At 38.6% G+C, this 27,978-nt stretch overlaps 3 protein-coding genes across 13 annotated transcripts in view; 2 read left to right on the top strand and 1 right to left on the bottom strand.

Moving 5' to 3' along the window:
* The window catches only part of LOC131677169 (cyclin G), a 46,663-nt gene extending 28,704 nt beyond the window's left edge, over window positions 1-17,959 (top strand). The window contains exons 5-7 of the mRNA XM_058956859.1: window positions 13,637-14,011; window positions 14,080-14,303; window positions 14,575-17,959. Of these exons, the coding sequence (XP_058812842.1) occupies window positions 13,637-14,011; window positions 14,080-14,303; window positions 14,575-14,659 (684 nt within the window). The 3' untranslated portion in view covers window positions 14,660-17,959. The remainder of the gene's footprint in view (window positions 1-13,636; window positions 14,012-14,079; window positions 14,304-14,574) is intronic.
* Window positions 17,960-22,183: 4,224 nt separating this feature from the next.
* Window positions 22,184-27,978, top strand: part of LOC131677165 (uncharacterized) — a 137,779-nt gene continuing 131,984 nt past the window's right edge. For both annotated transcript variants that reach the window (XM_058956845.1, XM_058956844.1), the window contains exon 1: window positions 22,184-22,852. In XM_058956845.1, coding sequence (XP_058812828.1) covers window positions 22,573-22,852 — 280 coding nt within the window. In that variant the 5' untranslated portion in view covers window positions 22,184-22,572. The remainder of the gene's footprint in view (window positions 22,853-27,978) is intronic.
* Window positions 23,104-27,978, bottom strand: part of LOC131677166 (uncharacterized) — an 80,861-nt gene continuing 75,986 nt past the window's right edge. For all 10 annotated transcript variants that reach the window (XM_058956852.1, XM_058956847.1, XM_058956854.1 and 7 more), the window contains 2 exons: window positions 24,171-24,540; window positions 23,104-24,107 (listed from right to left, as the gene is read on the bottom strand). In XM_058956852.1, the coding sequence (XP_058812835.1) occupies window positions 23,486-24,107; window positions 24,171-24,540 (992 nt within the window). In that variant the 3' untranslated portion in view covers window positions 23,104-23,485. The remainder of the gene's footprint in view (window positions 24,108-24,170; window positions 24,541-27,978) is intronic.

Here is a 27,978-nt window from a genome sequence, read left to right as displayed (position 1 = left end):
TTGAACTCAATATTTTATTACGAATTATTGAGATCCGGAATTATTTTTGTATTGTTGAGGTTAGGTTGGTTGTTTTAAATATGGAAAATGTTTATCTAGAAATTGGACTTATCAGTGGATAACCTCGGCTACCAACAACTACACTCTTTAATCCAGTGATTTTTGCCCACCATCGTGTTTTCTATCGAAATTTCAATCTCTGAATTTCATTTTAGTATAAATTGAAACCGGAAGAACAAATGTGAGTGAAGTAACAAGAAATTTACCATCTGGATATGTTTCAGAGGTAGGAAACATATTTTCTTCATCAATATTACTTTTCATTAGAAGAAATAACATTTAATTATAATATTGATTAAATTTAAAAAATTCAGAATTTACTTTCCAATGTGTTTTGACAGACGAAAATAAAAACATCATCATTGCACTTCCATGCTCTCTGGCGGTCGACATCTAGCGTTAGATCACGAATTTTCCTTCCCTTATTCAGTTCCATCTTGTCCGGAATGTGGTACTATTGGTTGTAGACCATTCCCCCGAAAGCCATTTCCCAGAAAGCCATTCCCCAGAATTCCTTTCCCCAGAATGTACCATTCCCCAGAAAGACATTTCCCAGAATGTACCAATCCCTAGAAAACCATTATCCAGAATGCCCCATTCCCCAGAAAGTCATTCTCCAGAATGCCCCATTCCCCAGAAAAGTTACGGTTTTTATTTATTATTTGTGGTTAAGCCAAAGGTTTACGCATACCTAATTAAAGAAACTTATGCGGTGTTAAGCTGCTGAGGATGTACCGTCGAAAGCGGCGGCCTCTCGCAAGCAAACTTATTATCCTCTCGTATAGCCGGTTTACTCGAACATAGGACTTGGTTCCTTCGTTCAAACATGAACAGTTCTTTGAATTTGTACGCCAAGCAACTCTTGCACGCAAACTTGTGATCTTTTCGTCTGCCCGGTTTATTCAAACATAGATGTTGATTCCTTCTTTGGAGCTTTGGTTGAATCCATATTAAAATCGAAATGAATGCACAAATGGTTTCGCGGGTTTTTAGAGCATTTATCTTTCTTTTGTATTGGGAATGTTTCGTACGCAAATGTACAATTCACCCGATTGCTCGGTTTACTCAAATAGGTTGCACTAAATACATTCGAAAGTATTTTCATACCTTACGCCAAATGGTACTTATAGCACAGAGTTACAGATATAACACTCGACAACAATTATTTGTCAATGTTAGCGATCATTTTGAATTGAATATATTATTAGTTGGGACTGCTGTCGTATTTGCGATTATGGCGCCACTGACATACGCGCAAGTATACGGGGGATACACCAATTGCTCCTGGGCCTGAGGGTTGACTAATTTGTAAATGAGTGGTTGGAACCGTGTATAAAAGGTGTAGCTAGTGTTTTGGCCGAATTGGCGCAACGATATTTTTGCGAGGAACCGCCGCTTTCGACGGCCTATCCGTACTAGCTTAACATCGTGCATCATGTATCAGTTCCTTGACTTAGGTAATGTACAAAGTTTTCGTTTCGCCACACAACCTTACTTACATAACACTGTTACATTCTTTTGGATCCTAGGAAGGGGGCTACCCTAGGGGCAGATCACTTGCGATGCATTTTTAAAAATCAGCGAAATTAAATGCATTTATTTCCATCAAAATAGAAATTCATAATGTATTTTGCGTTGCGTGCAATGTTTTTGCGTTGCGTGCAATGTTGTTTGTGTTGCGTGTAAGACGTCAAAACCATACAGAAAATGGAAATTAAATGCATTTTTTTTCAATTTGATGCACATTTGTTACACATTCTTAGAGTGACCTGCCCCTAGAGGCTACCGCTTTCTATGGTTGTTATTAAATGGCACTGAAAAACACACCTGTACTGAATTTTGCGATTTGTCCTATATGTATGTTTATATTATTAAAAGAAAAGTAAAAATATTGCTATTGTCTAATGATGCTACCAGTACACTTTTCGAGCGGAGCAATATGACCAACATAATGAAAAAATGTTTTGATTTTCATCAACAAAATTTCCCACTTCAAAAAAAAATGTCTGGGAAATGGTTATATCTGTGGAATGAACTTATGAGCATTGGTTCATTCTGGATATAGTTTTCTGGAGAATAGTTCTTTCTGGGGAAAACACTTCGGTATTTTAGCTTCTGTGGAATGATTTTTCGGGAAAGTTAGCTATTCTTTATTTAAATTCGGAATAAATAATGTCATCCTAACTTCCGGTTTCAACACAATGCAAATCATTTCAAATGTGATCGAAGAATGTTGTTCGATGGAAATGGGAACGAGTAGTACGTTTGAAAAGATCGAATCTATAAAAAAAAAGTTAAACTTTTCTGGGGAATGACTTTCTGGGAGATGGTGCATTCTGGGGTATGGAATTCTGGGGAATGGTACATTCTGGGAAATGACTTTCTGGGGAATAGTACATTCTGGGGGATGATATTCTGGGGAGTGGAATTCTGGGGAATGGCTTTCTGGGGAATGATTTTCGGGGGAATAGTATACAATCCGTACTATTGCCATTCATGGTTAAATTCGATGTAGATTACTTTAGTAATCAGAACAATAGTAAACACGTTATTGAGTATGATAACGTTGAGCTCGAGATTCCCATGTATGGATAGTGTAATAGTAGTTCAACAGCTAGATCTGACCCTGTTTACGTCCGCGAACAAAACCCGGTAATTTAGGGTACTTCCTGGTGAAATCTCTAACCACAACATTTGCAACACGCTGTGGGTTGTGAGAATAGACCTATCACTTACTTCGTGATATGGTACCTCCTATGTTTGAACATGGCATCCGCTATGCTCAGATTACGCTGTGCACCTGTAAAAATTAGATACAGTATTGTCGTCCGGGACTACGATAACATCATCGATAACGGTGCAGAAATGAATGATTTCCCGACCGCACTCCGTAGATCGAACAAGCATGTCGTCAAAACAGTTATCCGTAATTTTGTTGATACCGTCAAATATAGTTTTGAAATTAAAAGTTGTATTGGTGCACAGTAAACAATTTAACCAGTCTACCTTCTTATCACGCACAAAGCAGGTGCTGAAAATCGCTCTACTATAGCCATCAGTAAATTATTCCCAATTGCAAGACAATCCCATGTTCTATGGGATACTCTATATACATGCAACTGTTTTTCGTTTATAGGCATTAAAGCAAGTCATCTATTATAAAAGTGCCGGTATTAAAGTATTAAAGCAAAATACAATTGCAATAAACTTTGATAAGACCTGCACTGTCGCTATACGCATAAATATCCCATGTGCTATGGGATTTTCTATACACATGGGATAGTTATGCCAAATACAAATTAAATACGCCAAGGTCCCATACAAACTGGTCATCAGTTTTTGGCTCACCGAAAGCTTGATTTAAAGAACCCAATTCTTCATATCTGCTTGACAGTTGCATGCATTGAAAAATCAATAAAAATGGCAACGCGTTTTGATATATCTCAATCGAAGCATGCAGTTCTATGTTTTCATTTGACAACATAATTTGCTTCTTTAGTTTGTAATTTTTTTTATTGTGATCAGATAGATAGAAATTCTGATACGGCGTAATTTTGTTAAGATTTTCGTGCTGCATCGCTTTGGTAACATATCGATTCTCTAAATGTGAGTTAGAATTTAAATATCATAAGTCAGTGGTCATATATTTATTCTCAGGTTCACAATATTTTCGCCCCGTTCTCGGTTTAGGTACGATTGGTTAATCGTTTTTATCAATAAAAAGTGTGCCGAAAAAGTGCTCCTCTTGTGATGCTCCAGACAAGCTAGTTATGACCGGGGGTGACCATAAAACTGGCTATGCCACCATAACTCTCACCCCTTCCGATGAACAGGATTAATCTCGAGCTGCTGATTGCTATCTCAGAATCTTCGTCCTCCAAAACAGTGTCAGATTAGATATTATGGAATTGTATAAACAAAACTCTGAAAGACTGGAAACAATCTGGGTTTACTCTGCAGGATGTTTAGTTCAAGCTGTATCCAACCATTGCTGTGATCAATGGCCATGCACCAGAAGGTGGTAGCCTGCTTTCATTATGCTGTGAGTACCGAATGATGTGTCGACCAAACTACACGATCGGCATTGCCGCTGGTTCTAGCCTTCGATGCGAAATACAATATTGCGGAGCAACGCTGAACTCGCCATGACCGGGTATGCTTTTTATTTCTGACGAAGCGTGCAAAATTAGATTGATTGACAAAGTTGCGAATGAGGAAGCATTGGCGAAGGCAGTTAGTTTTCTAGACAGGTTCGCGAAAATTTCTCCACATGCAAGATCGTTGAATAAACAGGCTCTTAGAAGCAAGGACATTATGGAATTGGAGGACAACAGTTCACAGGACGTGGATTTGTTTGTGTATGCTGTGAGCCAACCGAAAGTGCAGCAAGGCCTTGAGTTTATCCTGAAGCTTTGAAAAAGTCGGGTAAATGTTACACATTTAGGAGTATTTGTAATATTTTTTGATTATTTTGCAGATATGTAGCAAAAAGTATGTTTATTGAAAATATGAAAAAACTAAAGAATGTACAGTAGCGAAGTTTCAGACTTTTGCAATACTGAGCCTTCCCGATAGATCATAAAGAGAGCAATGAGTGGTCCTATCGCGTTGCGTACATCGTTACTACCGTGAGCAAAACTTCCGAACGTCGCAGTCAGTATTTGCAGGAACGAAAACACGGCCGACACTTCTTCATTTTCCTCCTACATTGGATTGTGTCTGCTCTCTTCCGAAACTTCCCTACCACTAATTAAAGGAACTTTACTCGAATTCGGAGACAGGGTCGTATTGATTAATATATGATATTCCTTCCCATATTCTTTCCTGAGATCTTTGCCGGTACTGTTCAAAACAATATTTGGCGTCACCAGTGTGTAATCGGCTATCGAAAGAGTATTCCCCTTCTTGGGGCTAGTAGAGATTTCCCATTCAGGATGGTGTTCGATTGGTCTTTTACTCCGTTGTTTTGCGTAGTTGAATCCGGTGATGTACGAGTTCAGGGCGACGCGTCCAATCCCATTAATCGTTGTCTGATACTCATCGATGTAATTTAGGCTGGTTGTCGTCAGATCGGTGTTATCCAAGCTGAAAGTAGGTTTTCTGCTTTCTTCACAAGTTTCGGATCGATCCTGAACGGATTTGGTTTGTTCTTAACCCTTTCATGCCCAATTTTTTTCTAGGGCATATAGGTATTCAAAACTATTTTCCCTTGACAACGGTGGGGCCTTTTTTCATAAAGATAGGTGCTTCCCTCGCAGTGCTAGAAGCTGCTCAATTTTTGCCTTCCAATGCTCAATACAATTCTTCTAGAATATTTACAGCAGTCCAATTGCGTGGAAAATGTAGCCAAAGACAGTCTAAATCGATAAGTTTTATCAATTTTCAATAATATTGCAACATAACGAAGATATATGAAAAACTCATTTTCCGTCGTCAACGTAAACTGTCCCTGGCAGCACTGCTCCATCGGAATCCAATCAGACTAATTGCAATAACTTCAGTTCCAGAGCTGATCCTTGTGCCTCTTAATACTCAAATAAAAGGCATTAGTCATATTCATCAGCCTTACTTGTTATTGTCAGCAAATTTCACCTCAATCAAAAATGATAGCTGTTTAAAATCGTTGTTGTCCACAAACAACATGGGCATGAATGGGTTAATCAATTCGTTGTGCTGGTGCGAAGAGGACAGTGCTACCAGCTCAGTCGTTTCGGTAATGGCTGGTAGAGTTTTTCCATCGCCTAACAAGAAAAGTGGACGTTTTGTTTGCCGCGGACTTCCGTTTGACGACGAATCACAATCCGAATTATCGACAGTGAACTCAGTGCGTTTGACTTTGTCTCGATTCAGAATTTTCTTCTTCTGCCAATGAACGACAAAAAGCTGCACGAGGACAGCAACCAACAGTCCTATGGAAACACTAATAACAACCACCATCCATGTCGGGATGTTATCCATGTAGAGAAGCTTCGGTCCATCATGCACAATACTGAATACGTTAACTACCAGTGTGGCTTCGTAAAACAGCGGCAATGATAACAGCCTAGCCTTGAACGGGTTTCTGGCATTCAAAATGAATCTACGAATAAACCAGAACAACATCACGCTTATCATACCGTTGAGCACGGGTGAAATGAACCGCGATCCGACGATCGTTCCGAGTGTTCCGCTTGAGTCCCTGCATTCCATGAACGACGAGACTGAAACCGATAGTCGAACCTACGATGCTATGCTATGGAAATCGACAGATTGAAGAAGGTTGCCACCAGCAGCCACAGGGCGGAACTGGCCAGCGCTGATAGGCAACCCAACATCAACTTAACCTCGGTGCCTTTGTACATTTCGACGTCCATGGATTGGATCTTTAATTTATGGAATTGAATATTCACCATATTCCACCGTTTCATATTTGTATTCCACCGACTCACGTTCGACATAGCTTCTGAATACTGAAATTGTGTACGATTAGAATTTTTTTTAAATCATATCTATCGGGAAAAGTAGTTAGTAAACGATTTTGCACATAATCACGAAACCACAAATATAGCCATTTTAAAAGAATTCAGAAGCAGATCAGGAAATTCAAACGAATAACAGCGTGACGAATGAAAAATTTTAAATTTACGTAAATAAAAAAACGAATAACAGAAATATCACTAGGATACCATAATAAACAGCTTGGCGTTCTGCGTTGCCAGTTCCAATGATAATTCATCAAAGTACACTGTCACTTTGACACTGTACCTTTCCAGGTACAGGGTAGCTTAAAACGAGTCCTCGAAAAATCATCAGAGCATTCCGTATTAACATTTTTGTGTTTGGTTATGCGTAGAACGGCAGTGCAGCTCACGAGGTGGTTAAAAATGATAATTTTGCTTATTCTCAAGAAAGTCACCTGCATACAAGTACATCCCTTTCGTAATTGTATATGCATTAGGGTGCCAATGGAAATTATCGTCCTGAATTTTCAAAACGAATAGTGCACAACAGTTTTAGCTCCTCGAAAAAATCCGGTATGCAAAATACCGCAAAATACGCTGCAAACATACGGAGAGAAGTTTCGACAAGCTATAAACGTAGCGGACTCCACCTCTCCGTATTCTGAAATGATACTTGCAATGAGCTCAATAGAAACAGTCGGAGACAAAACGTATAGTCTTATGATGTGTTTTAGTTTGTTAAATACAATCCATAGCTTCCTTCCTATTTCGGACTATTGAATGTTATCTATACAGAATTTCGTGTATGATGGAGTTGGCTACTGTGAACATAAGCTACATTTTCACTTACAATAATTATAATTTCGCAATTATAAGAACATACATAGCAAAATATTTACAATGAAAATCTACTATTTTGCTTTGACTTCATCGACCCCACTGACGAATCATCGAGCTCTACAGCAAATCAAAAATCCTTCCCCTGTACATTTTCCATATAATAGTAAGCTGAAAAAGCACACCGTAGCACAGTGGTTCCAAAGAGCAAAAAAGGGGGTTATTTAGATTGCGTCAAAACGGTTGACTTTAGCAATATGGTGTCTTTGAGAAAGTTTCTTAGAGTAGAACTCCCCTTCTTTCTGTCTTAACGAATTGATGATTAATCCCCCTAATAGTGAGTTACGAAATTTATTTTCTTCAATAATTCAGATAGAGAAATATTTTCTTCAGCAAAGTTGTAGAGAAACTCGTTACAAACATTTTACCTGAAGACTTAAACTCTCTATGTTTTAAGATTTTTGAGATATGGAACATTATTTGTAAAAGGCCCCTTAAAACCAGTTTTTTCAACATAACTTTTCTTCTAGATTTTTTCCATTAAATAAATGTTCTAGAACATTATTTGGACTATTAAACTGCATTACTTTGCCGAAAACGGAAACTTGCTATCGCTAGTATGTGTGGAGATATTCACATTTTTTGATTGAAAATAGCTCTTTTTCCAATGCCGATAACTTTTAAACGGGCAAACCACTTTGTAAACAAATTAAAGTGCAAGAAAAGCACAACAAATGCTGGAAAAATCAGATCTCCCTAAGGCCCTCCCCCTCTATGGAAATACTAGAGCAAGCAACCAAAAGTTGATATAAAGGAGCTGCATAAGCTTCTCGTTTTAAGTAATTTTCCAATACGTTTTATGTTCTAATAGCGGGTTAAGCAGTTCCATTAAAGCTTGAGCAGCTTGAAAGTTCGCTAAGAACTTTTTGTGAATTTTAAAGTGTGCTTTTTAAGTATTATTCGAACTTCTGTTTGCTTGGGTCAAAAGTTACAGTTACTCAAAAACTCAATGCATACGCCTGGCACCGGAAACTTACCATTTCCTTTGCGCCTACTTCATAACAATGGCGCAAGTGCAACCAAACGGCGAGTAATCAATTGCATTTGATGACGGAATGAGACAAACTTCAGCTCTAGTATTTCCATAGAGGGCCGCCTTAGGGAGATCTGATTTTTCCAGCATTTGTTGTGCTTTTCTTGCACTTTAATTTGTTTACAAAGTGGTTTGCCCGTTTTTGCCCGTTTAAAAGTTATCGGCATTGAAAAAGAGCTATTTTCAATCAAAAAACGTGAATATCTCCACACATACTAGCGATAGCAAGTTTCTGTCTTCGGCAAAGTAATGCAGTTTAGCAGTCCAAACAATGTTCTAGAACATTTATATAATGGAAAAAATCTAGAAGAAAACTTATGATGAAAAACTGGTTTTAAGGGGCCTTTTACAAATAATGTCCCATATCTCAAAAAACTTAAAACATAGAGAGTTTAAGTCTTCAGGTAAAATGTTTGTAACGAGTTTCTCTACAACTTTGCTGAAGTAAGTATTTCTCTATCTGAATTATTGAAGAAAATAAATTTCGTAACTCACTATTAGGGGGATTAATCATCAATTTGTTAAAACAGAAAGAAGGGGAGTTCTACTCTAAGAAACTTTCTCAAAGACACCATATTGCTAAAGTCAACCTTTTTAACGCAATCTAAATAACCCCCTTTTTTGCTCTTTGGGACCACTGTGCGTAGGGCTAAGATCCAAGAGTACCTATTCAACAGTCAACAAAATGCCATTTGATTAAATCGTCATCTACAAAAAGTTAAAGAATCAGTACTTTTTGTTTAGCGAACCTCATGGGCATTTAAAATGACCAAAACTATTGATTTAAAACTATTTCTATTAATTTCCCTTTTAATTACAAAACTAAAGAGAAACTGTCCAAAACATTAACAATGCGTTATTTTCGAAACCATGTAAAATAACTTCTGTTATTTCGATAAATGGTGCAAGTTTTTTTATTAATAACTAACTCTTCTGCGCAATTTCTGAAAATATCACGGTTTATTGTAAGAGGCAACTCGTAATAGCACAGACTCAGTGAATTACATTTGGTTTATGTGCCCTTTTGAAATGAATTACTATAGATACTGTAGCAGCAAAAAATTAACCTGACTGAATTGTAAATGGCATAAAAACAGCCAAAACTACGACTTAAGAGTGTGTGCTGTAGCTAAAGCTAGGAATGGATGATACAACATTCCGGACGAAACATACGAGCAAATCATGCAGCAGCTAAATGATCGAAGAGAATGCGTCCAAGGCCTTGAGAGGTGCAAGTTGGTTCGCTTTTTTGCATATCTCGCTTGCTGCTTCATTCGCGGTTTGTGATTGGGACGACATTGCCGCGGATCGTCACACACGTATGCTCCGCTTCGATGATGGTATCAGGAGCTCAGATGGCGGAAATGATTGGTTTGGGAATTTTGCGGGTGGATGATTTACGAAAATAATTACTAGCGTAGAGCTTCTCAGATCGTTGGTTATTGACGAAGTTGCCAACCTGATTAATAACAAATGGCAAATTCACTCTACGAACTAAAGAATGATAACTATTGAACAGGACGTAGAGTGTGAAACTGCTTGCTATATATCTGGTTCGATACAGTTTAAGTTAGACCAGTTCTATTAATGCAAAAAACAAAGAGATGATTTTTTGTGTAATTTATGCTAATTGCATTCGATCCATTTTAAAAATGGGTACAGCTACAACTGTTGTTTAGCTTCTTCAACGCAGATATCGATAGGGACCCGAGTGCGAATAAACTCGCAAACATTTTCTTTTGTCATTCATTGTTTGCCTTCACAGCAAATAACAAAAACTTGATAACGTGATCGAATGTCGACAGTGATTTTCGAATGAATCGCTTAACATTACATATACAATGAAGCTGAATATCGAGGTTGGAAGCTATAGATTGTCAGCTGATCGCACATCCGGGGTTGGCATGGAGAGATCCATAAATGGTAATGCCGTAGCTGACGGGGTAAACAAGTCATAATGAATATTTGTTTAGCGTGTACGGCGTGTGGTTATTTTAAGCATTGATGGGAAATACATGTCTCCATTATTTCTTGCACAACAGAACAGCAAATTTGTGGGAGAAACCTTGCTGCGAACGCATAGATGGTGTGAAATTTGAATAACAGCTTGTGTGACATTGCGCGCATTATTTCAACGTCTGATAGCCGACATAGAAACGATTGCGTCGCAATAATACGATATGTGCAAAATAATACACAAAACACGCATTCATTCATCCATTGCGAAAACCAGCAGCGATAAGCGTCGCTACAATTTCGACCGTGGCATACTCAAACTGGAAGAGTAAACAAAATACTGTCTGCTATAAATATGTAAACCTAGCTGTCTCGTACGAAGATCGAGTGATTGGTGGGATTTGCGTTGGTAAGCTGTTTGGTGTGTGTGCGAGTGCTTCGGTTAATAGCCGTTCATCACTCAAGTGTAACCTTGCCGTTGAAACTGACACGACACAGATTTAAGTAGAAAGGTCACATATTTTCTCGACTAGTCAATATACAGTATATGTGAAAAACAAGTTGTTTTTGCGTCCAAGTTTGCTGGATATATGGTTTGCATTAATTTAGCCAGATTAAAAATAAAGTTTTACCTTTCTTTGGATATTCCTAAAGGAATTATCTTCGACCCTCTAGTCCTCTGATGAAATGTTCAAGTTATAAACCTAATACATACAGTGAAATTTTTACCTATCATATGCCGATCGCTAAGAGTTTCTGAGTTTCTGGTCTACGATCTTCACGGAAAATACGCTTGTTCCTGTTCGTACCAAAAGAGCCGATTGGGCCTTAATGTTGACCCTATCATGCCCAACTTTTTTCTTATGCATACACGGGTCCAAAACTATTTTGCTTTGAAAATGGTGGGGTCCAGAAACAGGGTGGCGAAGGGAGGGGGGTGTATCTCTAATTTTTCGGCCATCACATCACATGATTTGGTATTCTTAGTACAATGTACAACAAACCTAAAGAGCTGCGACACAAGGTGCTAAATGCGCACTAACATCCTGTCAATCCTGTTTTTATTGGATTGTGTGCTCTATAGCGGACCCTACACGAGACAAGAATATTCTCAATAAAAATATTGTCAAGACTGCTTCAATACGCCAATCCCATTTGAATTCTGCAGAATCAATATTTTCAAAATGTCCTTACTCGATCAATATATTGATCAATAATTGGTTTATTGTCAAAATTTCTGCTCGTGTAGGGCCTGCTTATAAAGTTATCACCAAAGGAAGCGTTCATAGACCGCGTGATGATAGTTGCGGAAAAGCGTGACGTAACATGAATTAGCGAAATAAAAACTAAAAATGGATTTGCGACATAGGGCCCTGTTTTCACAGTCACGCTTAGTAACTGGAAAAAAAATCTAGCCGCTAGGTGGTGTGGCTGTGAGAATAGGGACCGTATTAGTGGCACGGGGATAATAAAACCACCAAAAAATTTGTAATATGCATGAACTGCCGTTATACGCATATTTGTCCCATGTTCTATGGGACTCCCTATATACATGGGACAATTATGCATATAACGGCAGTGAAGGAGAAATATATTTTTCACTGTTTTCTTGTTGCTGCGAGAAATTTTTTATTGAGGGCCCTCAAACCAACAATATTCCATAACGAATGTCACGTAACATCGATGACAGAGTTGAGTGCGGTCGTTTTTGCTATGCTATGCTATCACAGCCGACTTAGCACGCGTTGTTAGGAGCAGAATACCTTGGACTAGACAAAATAGAGGACTTGACGTTACACACTTCGAGACAAACAGGCGCAAAGTTTAGTCCTCCTCCCGAGGACCGGTGTTTACTTGGCAGACAGTTGCTAATTCGTCCGATTTTGCAAATTTTGTGTCGCATTTTGTGGAGCGAAATGCCTCAAGCTATAAGTTGCAGTCCTACCAGCCCACTAAAAAAAGTATTGTCCGTCAGAACTCAGAGACAATGTTTGCCTACCTTTTGGCCAAGATCTAATGCTAAATCAAGAGCATTTGGAGAATCGACCAAAGCAATTTCGAACTGATCTAATTCTACACGAGGTGGAGTGTCGTCAATATCTGTAAACGTGCAGAATATTGCTCAAGTTTATACTATCACAGTAGGCATTGATCCATATAGGTAAATAATTTGCTTCGTTCCTTTTTACCACGTCGTCAACCAAAGCAACAGTTTTTTTTTCTACAACCTTTTTTGATGGATGTTTTCATGGATGACAATGCGCCTTGGGCCAACTGCCTGTAAACTCTCAGTAAACACTCCCTTCCATGACTCGACGAGTACGTATGTGTTTGTTCAGATGCAGAATGTCTTCTTGTTTATATTTACGAATTGGCATTTGTCTGTATTGACGGTTACTTTTGAAAAGTCCATCGCCCCCAATTTCAAGCAGATTCGATATTTAAGCTTTTGTTTACATGTTTTATTACGTACGACTAGACTAGCTGAAGTAAACGATTGCATCCTATCCTAACCATGAGAAGTTTATCCGGAATCTCAGCCGTACCTAGCTTAATCATTTCGAAATGCATCTAGCAAGTAAGTGCGCAGAAGGAAAACATTGCGCTCAGCGAAGCGGAAACTTTTGCTCTCATACATAAATGCTGATAGAACAATTTCCTACCTAATAAAATCCGGTCGTCTTATCGCATAAACTGCTTGTTAGGGTGAGAGTTTATTCATTGATTACACTTTGTTTTTTGTTTTGTTTTCGTGGTCGGTGGCGCAATCTGGAACATATGGTCGAAATGCAAACTGTTAGATGTACTATCACAACCGCAGAGACTCGACGGCACGCGCCCGTGTAATGGTTAAGTTTAACGTTTAACTGCGTTTGTAAGCGAGCACGCTTCATATTCGAATTCATATATAATAAACCACAAGTGGCGCGTATACACGTGCTTGTTGTTTTATTTCACTGACCACCCCGTATAGGCACCGATTTCTATTTTCACTTTCCTTCATTTGAAATTCCAACAAGCTCGCATTGGCACATTGGTTGACATAATCGCTGTTCATCGTTGCGCACATTCGATTGACAAGCTGTTGGCTAGCATCGTTCTATATTTACTAACATGACACTTGAACGAACGACCACGATTAGCAGACAATGACCGTTACGTGACATGAATTGCACTCGATATGTGATGGTCAAACATTGCTTGACTCTATTGTAATGTATGATTTTTTTTTCCAAACTAATTTCTGCAGTGCCGTTGCACGTCACGTGATCTAGTACGTATGGCGGACATTGTTGCCAACAAACTCGGTGTCCAAATGAGCTGCGCCCCAGTAACGGCACTTGCCTTCATACGGCTGTTCTACTACATCTTCGAGAACGCCGCCAATGCCCTGGGACTGACCGACATCTTTTCGTCGGCCGTCTCACTGGCGGATCTGGAGATGCGCCTGGAGATCCTGGCCTGTGATGCTAGCTGTGCTAGCATTCGCCCCTCGGAACTGGCCCTGGTCATGATCTTCACCCAGATGGATGCGCACGTCAGTGCGAACAAGGATAACGGGCTGTACAACCAGCAGATTCACGATCTGGTGGATTATGCCATTCAGCTGCAAAAGTTCTGTCGTGTAAGTGTGTGTAATTGGAGGGTTAGGCAACAATTGGTTTAATTTGTTGTTTTTTTTCTCAATTGCAGATCCCGGACAGCAGCTTCTTCTACAGTCACAGTATTGTCGCGAAAATTCTGTCGCAGTACAACGGACAGCACAAGATGCCGTACAAACAGCGGCTGGTGTGGAAATTGTCGTCCCGCACCATGAAGGTGCTGCGTCCGACGGACAAGCTCACCTCGTACCTGCCCACGATCGCGGAACATCACGCTCATAACAGTCACGTTAACAATAATAATCTTAGATTTAGGTTAGTATTGGACGATGCACGAGTTCCCAACGAAAATGAAATTCGAATCTCAAATATTAAAGTGAAAATTATTGCGCGTAGCTCTTACATTCACCATCAGCGATTTTTTCAAAAGACAGTTTATGCCGTTAAAGTAGAACAAAAATATAGTCAATCGCAGATGGCTTTCTTGTGAGATGCTTAAATTTCTATGTGATTTTTAGGATGGACTTCAATGGTGTACCCAAACTAATCAACGAACTTTTTTTTTCTCTCTCTCTCCATCATCCAGAACCGGCAGCGTCAGCTCCGAAGACGACGGCGAAGATTGGCCCACTTCACCCATTGTTGCAGTTTGTGAACAGTTTGACGAGTAAATCGACCCCCGCCCCACCGGCGCACAAACGGCGTACAAGCGCGAGTGTTAGTGAACTAAAGTGCCGTGCAACGCGCCATCTATTTCTAATATCAGGAACCCCCGTGAGAAGTACTACACCAACAACTACTACTTCTAGTAAAATTATTATTGTTTTGTTAAATTTGGTTGACCGCTGCGCAACACCACCTGCTAACTGGTGAGCAGCTTTATGAAAACAAAAAGGACACGTGACTAAATAGAGTTGAGCAAAAGTGAGACGATTGAAAACTGTGTACGTGTGTTTTCTTTTCTGAAAGAAGACACCGGCTGAGAAAGAGACTCTTGAACTTTTGTGGCTGATTTAAATAGTGATCAAAGCGACGGATAGTGGACAAGCATTCTACAGTGCACACCTGACCAGCCGACAACAGAAAAACAAAAACAGTGGCCGGGTGAAAGGACAACTGTATGCTGGATTCTGTGCGAGGAATCACCAACATTACAACACCCAGTCTAACACTCAAACAAGCACACACATACGCACACGCTAGCTTGTTCGCTCGCTCGTTCGATCAGATCTACTTGCGAGGTGGGAGACTGTAGTACGACGAGGACGGAAAAGCCCGCCGCAACTTTTGAAGGACATCGAGGCGACGGGTGTGCGTGCGCGCCAGTGTAAGCATTGTATTTTAACTGTTTTGATTTTTACCTAGAGCTAATTAAATACAGATTTAATTAATCTAAGCCAGTTAAAACAAAATCCACACAAAAAAACGCGAACAAAATCATTGGAAAAAACTACAAACAAAAAAGATTAAAAGGATAAAAAGCATAAAAGAAAATCAAAAAAAGTACAAAATATACAAAACGTAAAAAAATCTAGGACATAGGTGTTTAACGCGTAGGTCGAAGGCAGAAAGAACAGCAGATCAAGAACGAGAATTATATTCGACAGGCTTAAAAGCAGAGAGGAAAGGAAAAAAGACTTGACCGCCAATTCATCTGTTTAGAGACGAACATAAAGAAAAAATCTCACAAACCTTACCGACGCCTGTGAAAAAGATTCAGCAGTGCGAACGTTTTGCAACAAATTAACGAAAAAAATCATTCAATAAGCCAGTACTGATTGTGTTATTAGATATTTTACGCAGTAAATCATACGAAAGTGAAGAAATATAACAGTTAAAACGCTAAGCTTGTGTGATTTTTGTAGTAGAGTTTCTCTCATTTCCATTCTGCTACGAAACGGAATCCCAGAAAAAATAGAAATAGCCTGAAATTGGATTCTCGATTTGAATCAGGCAGATAAACACTGAAAATCGAACTAAGATTCGATAAAGGCAAACGTTTAAAACAACAGAAAAAATACAAAAAACAGTAAAAGTGTGAAAGTCAAAAAATAATTTCATTCTGTGTAGTAGTGAAACTTTGTCTAATCGCTTTCTCAACAAATTAAAAAAAATAATACAAACCGATCCGCTGTAACCAAATATAAAAGAAACAAAAGGAAAATTGTAGGCAACTACAGATAAGCCATTAGTAAATCAATCAACGCATCAGATCAGCATTAATTAAAACAAAATTCCCTTACCCTTTTGTATTTCAACGTTGTCGTAGTAATAATTGTGTGAGAGAAAGATAGAGGAGAGAGAAATCGGTCAACAATTCCAACCGCAGAAAAAAGCAAACAGCCGAGAGCAAAACGAAACTGGAAAATCTCTTTTTCCGCGTCTTACAAAAGAAGACGCCGTAAACTTTTAATGAAGATAGCGACACCGTGCTACAGCGGCAGTGACCGCGTATCGGTTCACGAATTTGCCCGTACCTCGACCACACACACGGTGTGACGAAAGGGGGGATGTAGCGACCCTGTTTTTTTCTTCTAGGTTCTCTTCATCCGTTTTTTTACCGGTCACGTTCCACACATTTTCCGGGGGCAAAAACCTTTTTTTTCTGTACCGTTTTTTCATCACCGCTGTCTTTGATCTCGAATACTTCCGGTGGTGGAACGTGTGAGGACATATGAATAAACTGGGAACGCTTCATCCCCCCTCCTTTTCACGTCAGAGCTGTGAATCGTTTACAAACTACCGAGAAATAAAAATAAAAACTAGCAAAATGGAACTAATCTTGTCTCTGAAAGTATAAATCAGAATGTTAATGAGCAAATGAAGGGAGTAAAAGCAAGCTGAAGAATATAGTATTTTAACTATTAAATAATAATTTATAAACAAAGCTATTGTGATTCGATTTATTTAAAAAATAAACCGACTCATGGAAGCAATTCTGGAGGAAAGATGTCAAAAGGTTATCTTTTTGTGTAACTAAATCCATTATTTTTTTAACTGAAGAAAGAAGCAGAACGACAAGGCAGACGCTATAAATATTCGTGTACCTTCCTTTCCCTCTTTATATATTTTGTAAATTATTTTCCTGTTTTTAAACAAATTATTTATTTACAAAGCAAAACAACAAAAGTGATGCAAAAAGAGCGAAGCATCCAAGAATGAAAAGAAAGCGAGAACGATCAAACTCGCGTACTCTCGCCAAGAGACAAACGAAGATAAACCGAAAAAGAGATTTTTATTCACCCAATTCCATCACGCGTGTGTAAGTTTTGTTTCCCAATAGAGGAAGAAACAACTCATCGAATTCAACACAAACAAAATGGCACCTCATAATTCTCGTTCGTTTTTTATTTGTCGTAAATTCGTGTAATCGTACTTCAAAAAAACCAAACTTTTTTTTATATACTTGTATGTACTCCCCCAGAAACCTTTCCTAAGAATACCCTTCCCAAGACACTCCCCCACCTACCGTGGGAATGATTGTCCCATCACCGGTGGTCTAATGTAAACAAACGGTATGACAGTCTTCACTGGTGGAAACTGCATTTCATTCTCTATTCTGACCCTACCGGAGAGGAGCATTCCCCGACCCATCATATTACCTAAACGCCCACTTATTATAGATATAAACATCGGTTAGATTATTTGATAAGAAAGAAACAATAGTAGAAGGGAATGGAGAGATAGAAGAATAACATCAAAAAAGCACATTTTGTGGCAGGACTATTTTGATAGATTTTCAGAACACAGACACACCATACCCAAAGGCGCGGATTTTTAAACAAATGTGAAATCACAACAATGTTGATGGTGGTGATGATGATGGAGAAATTGTGTATGTATAATTTATATCTTATAAGATATCTGATGAGAGAAAACAAACACAAGAAAAAAACAAGAAACTGCAATTACATTTCATTTGAGAACAAATGAAGAAAAAAATAAAAGTTCTTGATTTATTTATAAACTAATACGTTAACATGTTTGAAACAATTATCCGAAACCGTCCATAACAAATGAATTACATCTTGAGACACTTATTCCAAAGCGAAGATCCTGTTATTTAAGTTTCAGGCGCTCAATCGTATTCTGCATGGGAGTACTACGAATGGTCGAAGCACAAAAGGCAGAAATCACTGAAGGCCGGAACCACAAAAAGCCGAAGCACAAGATCAAATCGCAAAGGTCACTGTAGTAATCCATGGTGTTATTGAGGAACTGGTGCATAACATGAATTCATTGCTGAAAATTGCTTTAATTTCTTTTTGATTTAATTAATTTAATTCAAGAGAACAGCTCATGTTAAAAAGAAGGAAAAATGCCCTAAAAGATAGTACGATAATGAACATGGCACTGGTCCTCGTGTTTTGGTTCATCTATGATTGCTAAGATGCAAGCTTTAAGAGTAGAGTAGAATGAGGTCAAATAGGTATGGGGGTACAATAGGTATAGGGCATCATCTTTGCTATGCTATCGTAGAGGTCGCTCATCTTGTGTGAATCAGATACACGACAGAGAACATCGTTAACGACTGTCATTTTGGCTGTTACCGTGGATCAGTTGTACTAGTTACGGCGTCATTTGTGTTTTCGCGTGTTCTGCGAAAACGCATTGTCTTTCGTCCTCTGTAGACCCCATGTATGCATAATAGTCCCATATTGAAAAATAGCAAGCCGAGAAAAACGCTGTTCAAGATTTACATTTTTTTTATTGAGCCTTATGGATGAAACAACGATGTTTTGGTATTTTTTTTCGATGTTTTCTGAACAAACCTGGTAATCTTATTTGTGCATTATGATTCAGTGTTGATGCAGCGTACAATCTAACAGATATCTCATTTTTGACAAAAATCCATATGGGAATCTTATGCTTATATGGGCAGTACAGTACATTTAATTAATGTAAAAATGTCAAGTGATTTTTTTCTTTCGTAAAAATTAATGCTAAACAGAGGTTTTGTGTTGGTTTTTCGATATTTTTGCTTTTGAAGAAAAAAACAATGAACAACTTCAATTCCACACTCTGGCTAAGACGAGGAGACCAAAGAAGTCATTCGCAAGTACAAAGCCAGACGCAGCTGCCAAAACAGCATATTTTTTAAACATTCTCTTTCGCGGTTTCATGATTTTTACATCATTTGCTACTTCTCATTTTATTACCTGAACGACATCAACTTAATTTTTAAATAATTGCAGTATTAATAGTGTTCAAATAAAAGTCGTACCGGAGATTTTCTAGGCGTATACATTAATTTAAAGGCCTATTTACACCCTCGGTGAAAATGAACGTGAACTCGATGCGCACTAAATTGTTTTTTCCAATATCTCACATATTAGTGGATAGAAATTGATGAAACTGGAATTAAACGATAGTACATTAATATACTTATCGAATCCATGCACAATTATTCGATATAATTGAATCAATGCAATAATATTCATATTCCCCGATCATTTTAAATATTCCACAGTGAAATATGTTCGCAGTGGATAATTCACTTGTTCACCCGGAGTGTAAACGCGACGATGGGCGGAATTGATGCGGAGTGGTGAATATAAATGTCATCGCTGTTCACGGTGAACGTTCGCTTTCGATAAAGCACTATTTAGACTCTCGGTGAAAATGAACGTGAACATGTGTTGAATACCTTCCATTGTTCACGGTGGACGACGTCGTGAACAGTGTCATCAGCGAACAACGATTTCACGCTCACCTGGCAGTTTACAGTTTGTCAGGATGCAATCTGTTATTCGAAGGCGAACGTTCACCGTGAACAGGGATGACATTTATATTCACCACTCCGCATCAATTCCGCCCATCGTCGCGTTTACACTCCCGGTGAACAAGTGAATTAGCCACTGCGAACATATTTCACCGTGGAATATTTAAAATGATCGGGGAATATGAATATTATTGCATTGATTCAATTATATCGAATAATTGTGCATGGATTCGCTAAGTATATTAATGTACTATCGTTTAGTTCCAGTTTCATCAATTTCTATGCACTAATATGTGAGATATTGGAAAAAACAATTTGGTGCGCATCGAGTTCACGTTCATTTTCACCGAGGGTGTAAATAGGCCTTTAAAGCGAAATATTTAACACATTTATTTCACTAAAAACATTCCGGAATATGAATTCAAAATAGGGTTGCCGCCCTTCCGGGTTTGATCCGGAGACTCCGGTTTTATGGAGCGATCTCCGGGACTCCGGGTTTTACATCAATTTCTCCGGGTTTGGTGGGAAGAAGCATAGTATCATTTTTTTGGAATTAATTGATTCTTTACAAAATATTTAAAAAGTCATAGTCATATTACTCTGGTTCAGAATTACTTTTCCCAACTAACACTTCGTTTCAAGGTGGCGAAGATGAGTTCACCAAATATTGCTGATTTGTTTCACAAAACAATGAAAATGAAAAACAAATAAAATTTACTACAGTTTAAGGCAAATAATATTTCGCTATAGGCTGCAATTGAAATGTTGCATTCTAATAAGTCGCTTAAAATGGTGTAAAAAAGTTATTTTGCTGCAAATTTCACCTAATCACTTCACTGTTAGTGGTGATTATCACCAGCTGCACCCAAGTATGGCAGATTTCTTTTAATCCAACTGACTAGGTTAACTGTCTCGTTCCACTCAAAATTCACCACCCCAGGTCAGTGAAAATCTCCGGGTCAAAGCCTCTCCAGAGGTGGCAATACTTATTCAAAAAATAAAATTCCATTGAATTTCAAAGTATACTTTTTTCCTAGATCGCCACAGAAATCAACCAATGAACCCCTTGAAATCAATGACATTCAAACGTCTATCAGTTTTTGACTTTCAGTTTTGACATAAGAGTGTCTTCTAGTTGGGGCATGCCCCAACTAGCGAACCCCCACCTAACGAATTTGCGCTTTAAAGCGCATCATTGTACGAATAAAGCGCACTACTTCCGATGTAATTCCATTGTTTAGAACTAGAGAAAATACGATTGATGCAGGTTGGATTTTCCAGTTTTCAACTGCAACCAGAAGAGTGTCTGTAGGATGAGTAGATACAGAACATGTTCTGTATTCTGGTTGCAGTTGAAGGCTGGAAAATCCATCCAGCGACAATCCGTTTTTCTCCTGTTTAGTGCTAATCCATGATGTCGGAAGTAGTGCGCTGGATAGCGCATCATTGTACGAAAACAGCGCACTACTTTCGACGTGATTCCAATGTTTAGAACCAGAGAAAATGCGATTGTCGCTGGTTGGATTTTCCAGTTTTCAACTGCAACCAGAATATCTACTGTAGGATGCGCCACTTACGATCGTTTTTCAAACGTTTTTGAAACGTCTGATTTATTCGGAATTTCAGTGCGAGTGTGAAAGCGATTTGACGTTTATTTTTGTTTCATTCACTCTCGAGTGTTTTCTATATAGCAACAACTGGACAACACGCAAGATTATCTCGAGATAGACAATACATCGTTCACACACGTTAACTAATCCATGTGCAGTTGTGTTAGTGCGGGATTGAAGTTAAATCAGGTGGAATTTTTGCCAAATGAGGTTTAGTCAGATGGAGGATCGTACACATCGCGTATACATATATGTCTATACACATTGCAACTGTGTTGGTGTCCTAGACGTCAAACAAGTCAATTTAGAATCGACCATACATTCCGGGGTTATATACAAAGTTGAGGCGAAAAAGTGAGTTAAGTTCGTGATATTTTTAAAGGGTTTTATGCAAATTAGTGGTAGTACCACTATAACCGGTGGTATAACCATGTAGTTTTTGGTTTGCATAAGCTTCATATTTGCATTAACGGTTTTAATTTAAAGTTGTGCAGATAGAACTGTATGCATTTTCGGTGTAATTTAGCTGTGATGTAATCGTGGTCGTATATTATACACAACCATGTAATTTTTATTATTAGGATAAACCTATTTTCAACAATATCCTTCGCCGGCTGGTAAATTTTAATGATAAAATTGTGACCTATACCTTGTACATATTAGGTTATAATCACTATTAGTATTCTTGTACTGTTCCAATCACTGTTATTCACGCATAAGGGTTAAACTCATTTTTAAAATTATATCGTTAGAACGTTTGGACGAAATTTTGCTCGATTACCTTAAAACGTTTGAATCAGACGTTGAAATATTTCAACCTGCTTGTCAGCCGTCATGTTGTTTTGACAATACCCGCTAGTATTTTTGCTGTGCGCTGTTCGACGGTTTTTGCTTTCATCATTCTTATCTTGCATGTATAGGCATTTTCTTCTATTCGATAGCGAATTGTTACATTTTCCGTGCGTATTTTCCGATCAAAAGTGTTGATTTGTGTGTTTGAAAGTATTCCGCCATACGGGTGGCCAGTTATCGCCCTTGCAAATGAAAATTTGTTCATAACATCGAGCCTGTTTTGTAGCCTTTACTTCGTGTCCGTCCATCGTACGTGGTTATTATTGTTTACTTTCTCGAAATTTATTGTTCGTTCGGAACCGTGAAAAGTTTAAAGTTCCAATTCGGTGTAAGATTCAGGAAGAACCGATTTTCTATCAAATATTAAGGGGAAATCGTTACAACCAAGCCACCAATCGATATGATGTCCGCCAGCGGTAGCAACAGCAACGATGGTGGAACAGGTGGCGGCAGCAGCAAAAGTGACACGTCGCGAGCTGTCCCGATTAAGAATCCCCTGCTAAGCATGCAGGTCACTGGTTTGACGTTGGACGATTTTGCCCACAATGCAATGCTACTGCCGGCGGCACCGATACCGACGATCGTACCGTCACCGCCGCCACCGGTACTGACGGCGACAGAATCGCTGTCCGCAACAGCGCCACCACTGCTAGAGGTTAGCCGAGAACCGGGAACAACAGGTAGGTGGAAGGAATTTGATTCGATGTTTTTGGGTTAGAGAAATTTTGTTTAATTGGCAAACAAATTATAAGTTTTTTTCCGAATGCAACGTTGGACGGATAAGTTTTCACTGGATGGTAGATTCTAAGTAATGATTGGTAAATTGAGTGCGATTACGCTTAGGATTACGAGCAAATTCGAACAACAATTTGGAATATTCATTCGTATCATCTTTATTACATTTTATGTAGTTTTGGCTTTTTGATGAGCAGTTTTTATTCCTATGTCTAAACTATGGCAATAATTCTATAAAGTTGTTTATTTAAAATGCATATTAAACATTTCATATCAAATTCAGCTCTTTTCAAAATGAAATTTTTCTCAAATGACTCGTTGTACAACAAAGTCCAACCTCTTTTCAAGATTATTACAGTGTCTTTGCTCTGTTACAAACATCAGCTACCATTACCTTCTACATGAAAAATGTAAACCGAATCCGATACATTAATATTAATTTGGCCTGTTTCTGCACCCTTAGTCTCAATTGCTGACAAACACCAGCACCGACGACAAAAGTACGATATAAATACAATCATTCTGGAATTATTCTACCGATGGCATTTCGTTCACTGTTTTGAAGATCAAAGATGAAATCATCGCGTTCGTCTCGATTCGCTTCTATAGATTGGCAGCTCTTGGGACCGTTTCCTCCGGCGGATGCAGTACCGAATCAGTATCACCAACAGAATTATCAACGCAATCAGCAGCAGAACGCCGAGTACAACCGCCGCGATGCCGGCTTCATTCAGCCAAATATCTGTCACATCTAGATTCACGGTACGCGCGTTCTTGCTAATATCGTGCGCCGTTATTGTGACCTTCGGTTGACAGCAGGATGCCGTGTAGCTAGCTTTCACCTCATCGCGCGTTCCGGCCGTGAATGGATTCTTATATACGATTCCTGGCGGGTTGGAGGAAATCTTCATGATTCCTGTTTCGTAGTCCCTCGCCGTTATATCTACTGTCCAGAAGGCACCGGAACAGGTCCCCGGTGAGGAACGGCCCTCGCAGCGACTAGAGTACGAGTACCATATCGATGGTTGATAGGCATCGGAAAGACCAGACGAATCCGTCACCGTTACCCATGCTGCCTGCGAAACCGTATCTGCCCCTTCAGTACTGAAAGTGATCTTGTCTCTGGATCCCACTTCGGCGTTGTTTCTTATCCGAAGCGTCACCACCACGTTGATCGTTTGTCCTGGACCCAAATATGCTCTGAAAAAGAGATGAAAAATCGTATCATTTCAAGCGCTTTGGCTGTGTTCAAACATGACTCACGATCCCGGATTCAGCGTCTGTAGGAAACCCTGTTCGCCGGTCACCCGGAAATAGTAGAACATTTGCGTTTGCCGGAAATTGCTCACTTCAAAGATCAACCGAATCGAGGAACCACGCGTTCCCATCAGCTGCGAATCGATACCGACGTCCACCTTGGTGATAGACTGGATTGCTGCCCGACCCTGCACGCCACTTTCCTCACTCTCCGGGAGTACCTGTTTCGCCGACTGGTGCTGTTGCTGATCGTCGAACGGTACGACGGTGCGACGTATTTGCTGATGCCGTTGCGCATCCAGCTCGTTACCGGTCAGAACATCCACGTCATTACCGTGCTCGTCATAGTGCTGCTCCAGCAGCGGGTCACCTAGTTCTGGGATGAGAACAATGAATCATTTTTGATAGGGTGCGTTGTTTAGATTTCGCATGCATGTATGTAGTCAGTTTCTGCGGTCGGCTGCTTTCCGATAGGACAAAGTTCACCCTTGTCTCTATAGAAGCGCTTTGGCGCAACTTTAATGGCGATAGCGAAAGTGGGATGATGACTGTTGTTCCATTTTTTTTTGCTTGCTTTGTTATCAGAATTGTTTCGACATCCCTTCGACATGATGAGTTAAGTTTCATTCAAACGGAATAAGAATTTCAGTAGAACTTTACAAAATTGATATCAATATGTACCACGAATCATGGTTATAAATTTTGACCTAAATGTAAGGTGAGGATGATAACAAAAGATTGGGAATCCCTCTATCGTTATAGTTGGCCGGTGAGATCTATCATGTCGTAATACATCTCATTAAAAATAATCATAATGCTCATCTCTTAGGAAACATAAAACAAACAAATAAACAGGATCCTACTTTCAACATAGGAAGCTATGGAGATAAAATGAGAGTAAAGCCGGTACGATCGCCGCGCCTGTAATTAAACAGTACACAACACTATTCTCTCTCTCTCTCTCTCTCGCTCACTTTAATAATGTACACATCATCGGTTAGACTTTTTCACGCCGGAATCATCGCGGTCGGTCATCAGTTCAATTTTCCCGCTTGCCGTTGGTGCATCGCTTTACCGCAGTAAACCGTACACGTTCATAGTAGCTTAATCGCGTGAATCAGTGAACCACGAAAAGTTTGTGCTATTGTTGCATTAGATATCTCTCGGTGTCATTGTCGGTGTGTTATTCGATAAACGCTCTAACGCAGGCAGTGAGTGTGTTTTTCAAGCTGATACTAGTTCAATCGACCTGGTGTGAAAATTTGCAACTTTCTAGTAACTGAGGTTAGTTTTGTGTATAAGTTGAAAGTAGACATCATTTGGAATAACATTTCCTAAGAATGTCGTCACCGGTTGTTTTGGATTTCTTCGAACGAAGATTTTCAAGTGTTATGATCTTGTTGAGGGAAGAGGAAGTTATGATGTGATTTTATTTTCGATGAAGTACAAATATTTGCTACCCTCGTAGACTGCATTTAGAAGTCGTAATTGAAAAGATGATTTTAAGTATATCTGAGCACACGAAATGCACTTTCGAATTCAGCAAACTGAACATTTTGAAGGGTTTGCCTTCCAGCAGTGTAGCTCTCGCATGTGTCAATGGTCTTTCAAAATGCTGAATCAAATATCAATCTCAGCTATACACACTCAGCGTTTGCTTAGTAAGCGATTTGTCGGGTGTTCGAATGTGTAGAAACCGAACTCAAGTTTAAAATAAACAGACTCAACGGTATCCGGACTAAACATTCCAATCAGAATTTGATACAACACGCAGAAAAATTTAGCATATTTAAACCAAAAATATGTGTTATTAAATCCAATAATTTATTGTTTATCGCATTAACCAACAAAATTATTGGATTGAAAATATTTTTTTTTTGTTAGAAAAGCAATAAATATTTGCTTTCAATAAAAACATTTTTAATTTCAATAATTTTCTTTTAATTTCTATAAAAAAATTATTAAAAAAGGGAGCGATAATTAATTTTTTGTTCCATTTTAAATTTTATTGAATTCAATAAATAAATTTATTGTCTCCTGACGGTTCTACGACAATCCCCCGAAAACCATTCCCCAGAAACTAAAACAGTGAAGTTTTTTCCCCAGACATAACTGTTCTCCAGATAACTATTTCCTCGAAAGCACCAATTCCTAGAAAACAATATTCCAGAATGCACCCGTTCCTGGAAAAGCATTACCCAGAAGGAACCTATGCGCAGAAATTCATTACCCAGATATATCCATTTCCCAGAATTTTTGGTAAGATGAAGAAAGTACCCATATTGCTTTGAATTGGGAAAAATATTAATGAAAATCAAAAATCTTATTCGGAATGTTGTCCATTTTGCTCCCCTCGGAAAGTACACTGCTAACAGCATCGACAATAGCAGTCTTTTTAAATTTTCTTTTGGCAATATTAACATACACAGGACAAATTTTAGAGTTTGGTACATGTATTCTTTGGGAGCCATTTGGCAACAATCGCGAATCCAAAAGAATAAAATAGTGCTATGCGTTGCGCTAGTTGCTGGATTTTAAAATATGCACATTACCTAAGTCAAGGAACTGATTCGGTGTAAAACTGCTGAGGATAAGCCGTCGGAAGCGGCAAGCCTGCCATCCATTCGTATACCCGATTTACTCCAACATAAGGATTGATTCCTTCTTTTAAACATGAGCAGTTCATTGAATCTGTATGCCAAATAACTCTTGCACGCAAACTTGCGATCTTTTCGCCTGCCCGGTTTACTCAAACATGGGGGTTGATTCCTTCTTTCGAGCTTTCTTTGAATCGGTATTAAAATCGAAATGAATGTACAAGTTGACAAAAGGCGAGCATATATCCTTTTTTGCATTGAAAATGCTTCGTACGTAATCTGTACGATCCGCCCGATTGCTCGGTTTAGGGGAACATGGGGAGACTTGACCAGGTTTTCAGCTAAACCTGCATAAATGTCTAAAAAAGCCTTCAATCCCTCAAAAGTCATTGCGATATAATGTGCAAAGTTATTGTGCGTCTTCATGATTTTTTTTCAGAATTCTTAATTTAATTTTTGAAAAGTTACAAAAGTTTTTCTGTGATCGATTTTTTTGGTCAAGTCTCCCCACTACGGGGAGACTTGACCAAGGCGTGGGGAGACTTGACCAAGAGAATTTTGAAAAATCATAACAAAAAATAATGACATAAAACATACTGTAATTATTTTTTCATATTGTCGAGATCCTTAGGTAGCAGTAAAAATATAAAAGGGTTGCATTTGATAAATTTCGATTTCTTTAATGCATTCCTTTTTAAGGATTAACTGTACTGCTTGCATTGCATGTTCACACGTCACGAAATCAGTCCTACTATTACTAACTTTGTTTACTAATACTAAAATATAAAGACTTATGTTTGAGGTGGGATTTTTTTATTGCATGATTAACATTAACAGTAGATACAAAAGCATAATAAATATCAGGAATTTTGTATCTTTCTTCAGCGTACTTCCACTTGGTCAAGTCTCCCCATAAAATCTTGGTCAAGTCTCCCCAACATTAGTTATTGCATTCAATGTCATGCAAATTCTAGTCATAACTATTCCAATGTTCCGATTTATGTAAAATCATTTTACTGCTTCACAAGGATTAGGATGGAATATTAGTACTTTAATAGTAATTAGTAGTCGAGTAGATATGTCCATACAAAGTTTGATGAAAAATTACATCATTTAATGCAAATTTATTAATTACGTAATATTTTCTGTAAGGAAAGGATTTTTCATTCCAAACTTTTAAAATTACCTTAAAGGATCGAAACAAGTATAAAAATATT

Source organism: Topomyia yanbarensis, chromosome 1 (assembly GCF_030247195.1).
Source record: "Topomyia yanbarensis strain Yona2022 chromosome 1, ASM3024719v1, whole genome shotgun sequence".
Lineage (NCBI taxonomy): Eukaryota > Metazoa > Arthropoda > Insecta > Diptera > Culicidae > Topomyia > Topomyia yanbarensis.
The sequence above is the reverse complement of the archived record's forward strand: the minus strand, read 5'-3'. Positions and strand labels throughout refer to the sequence as shown.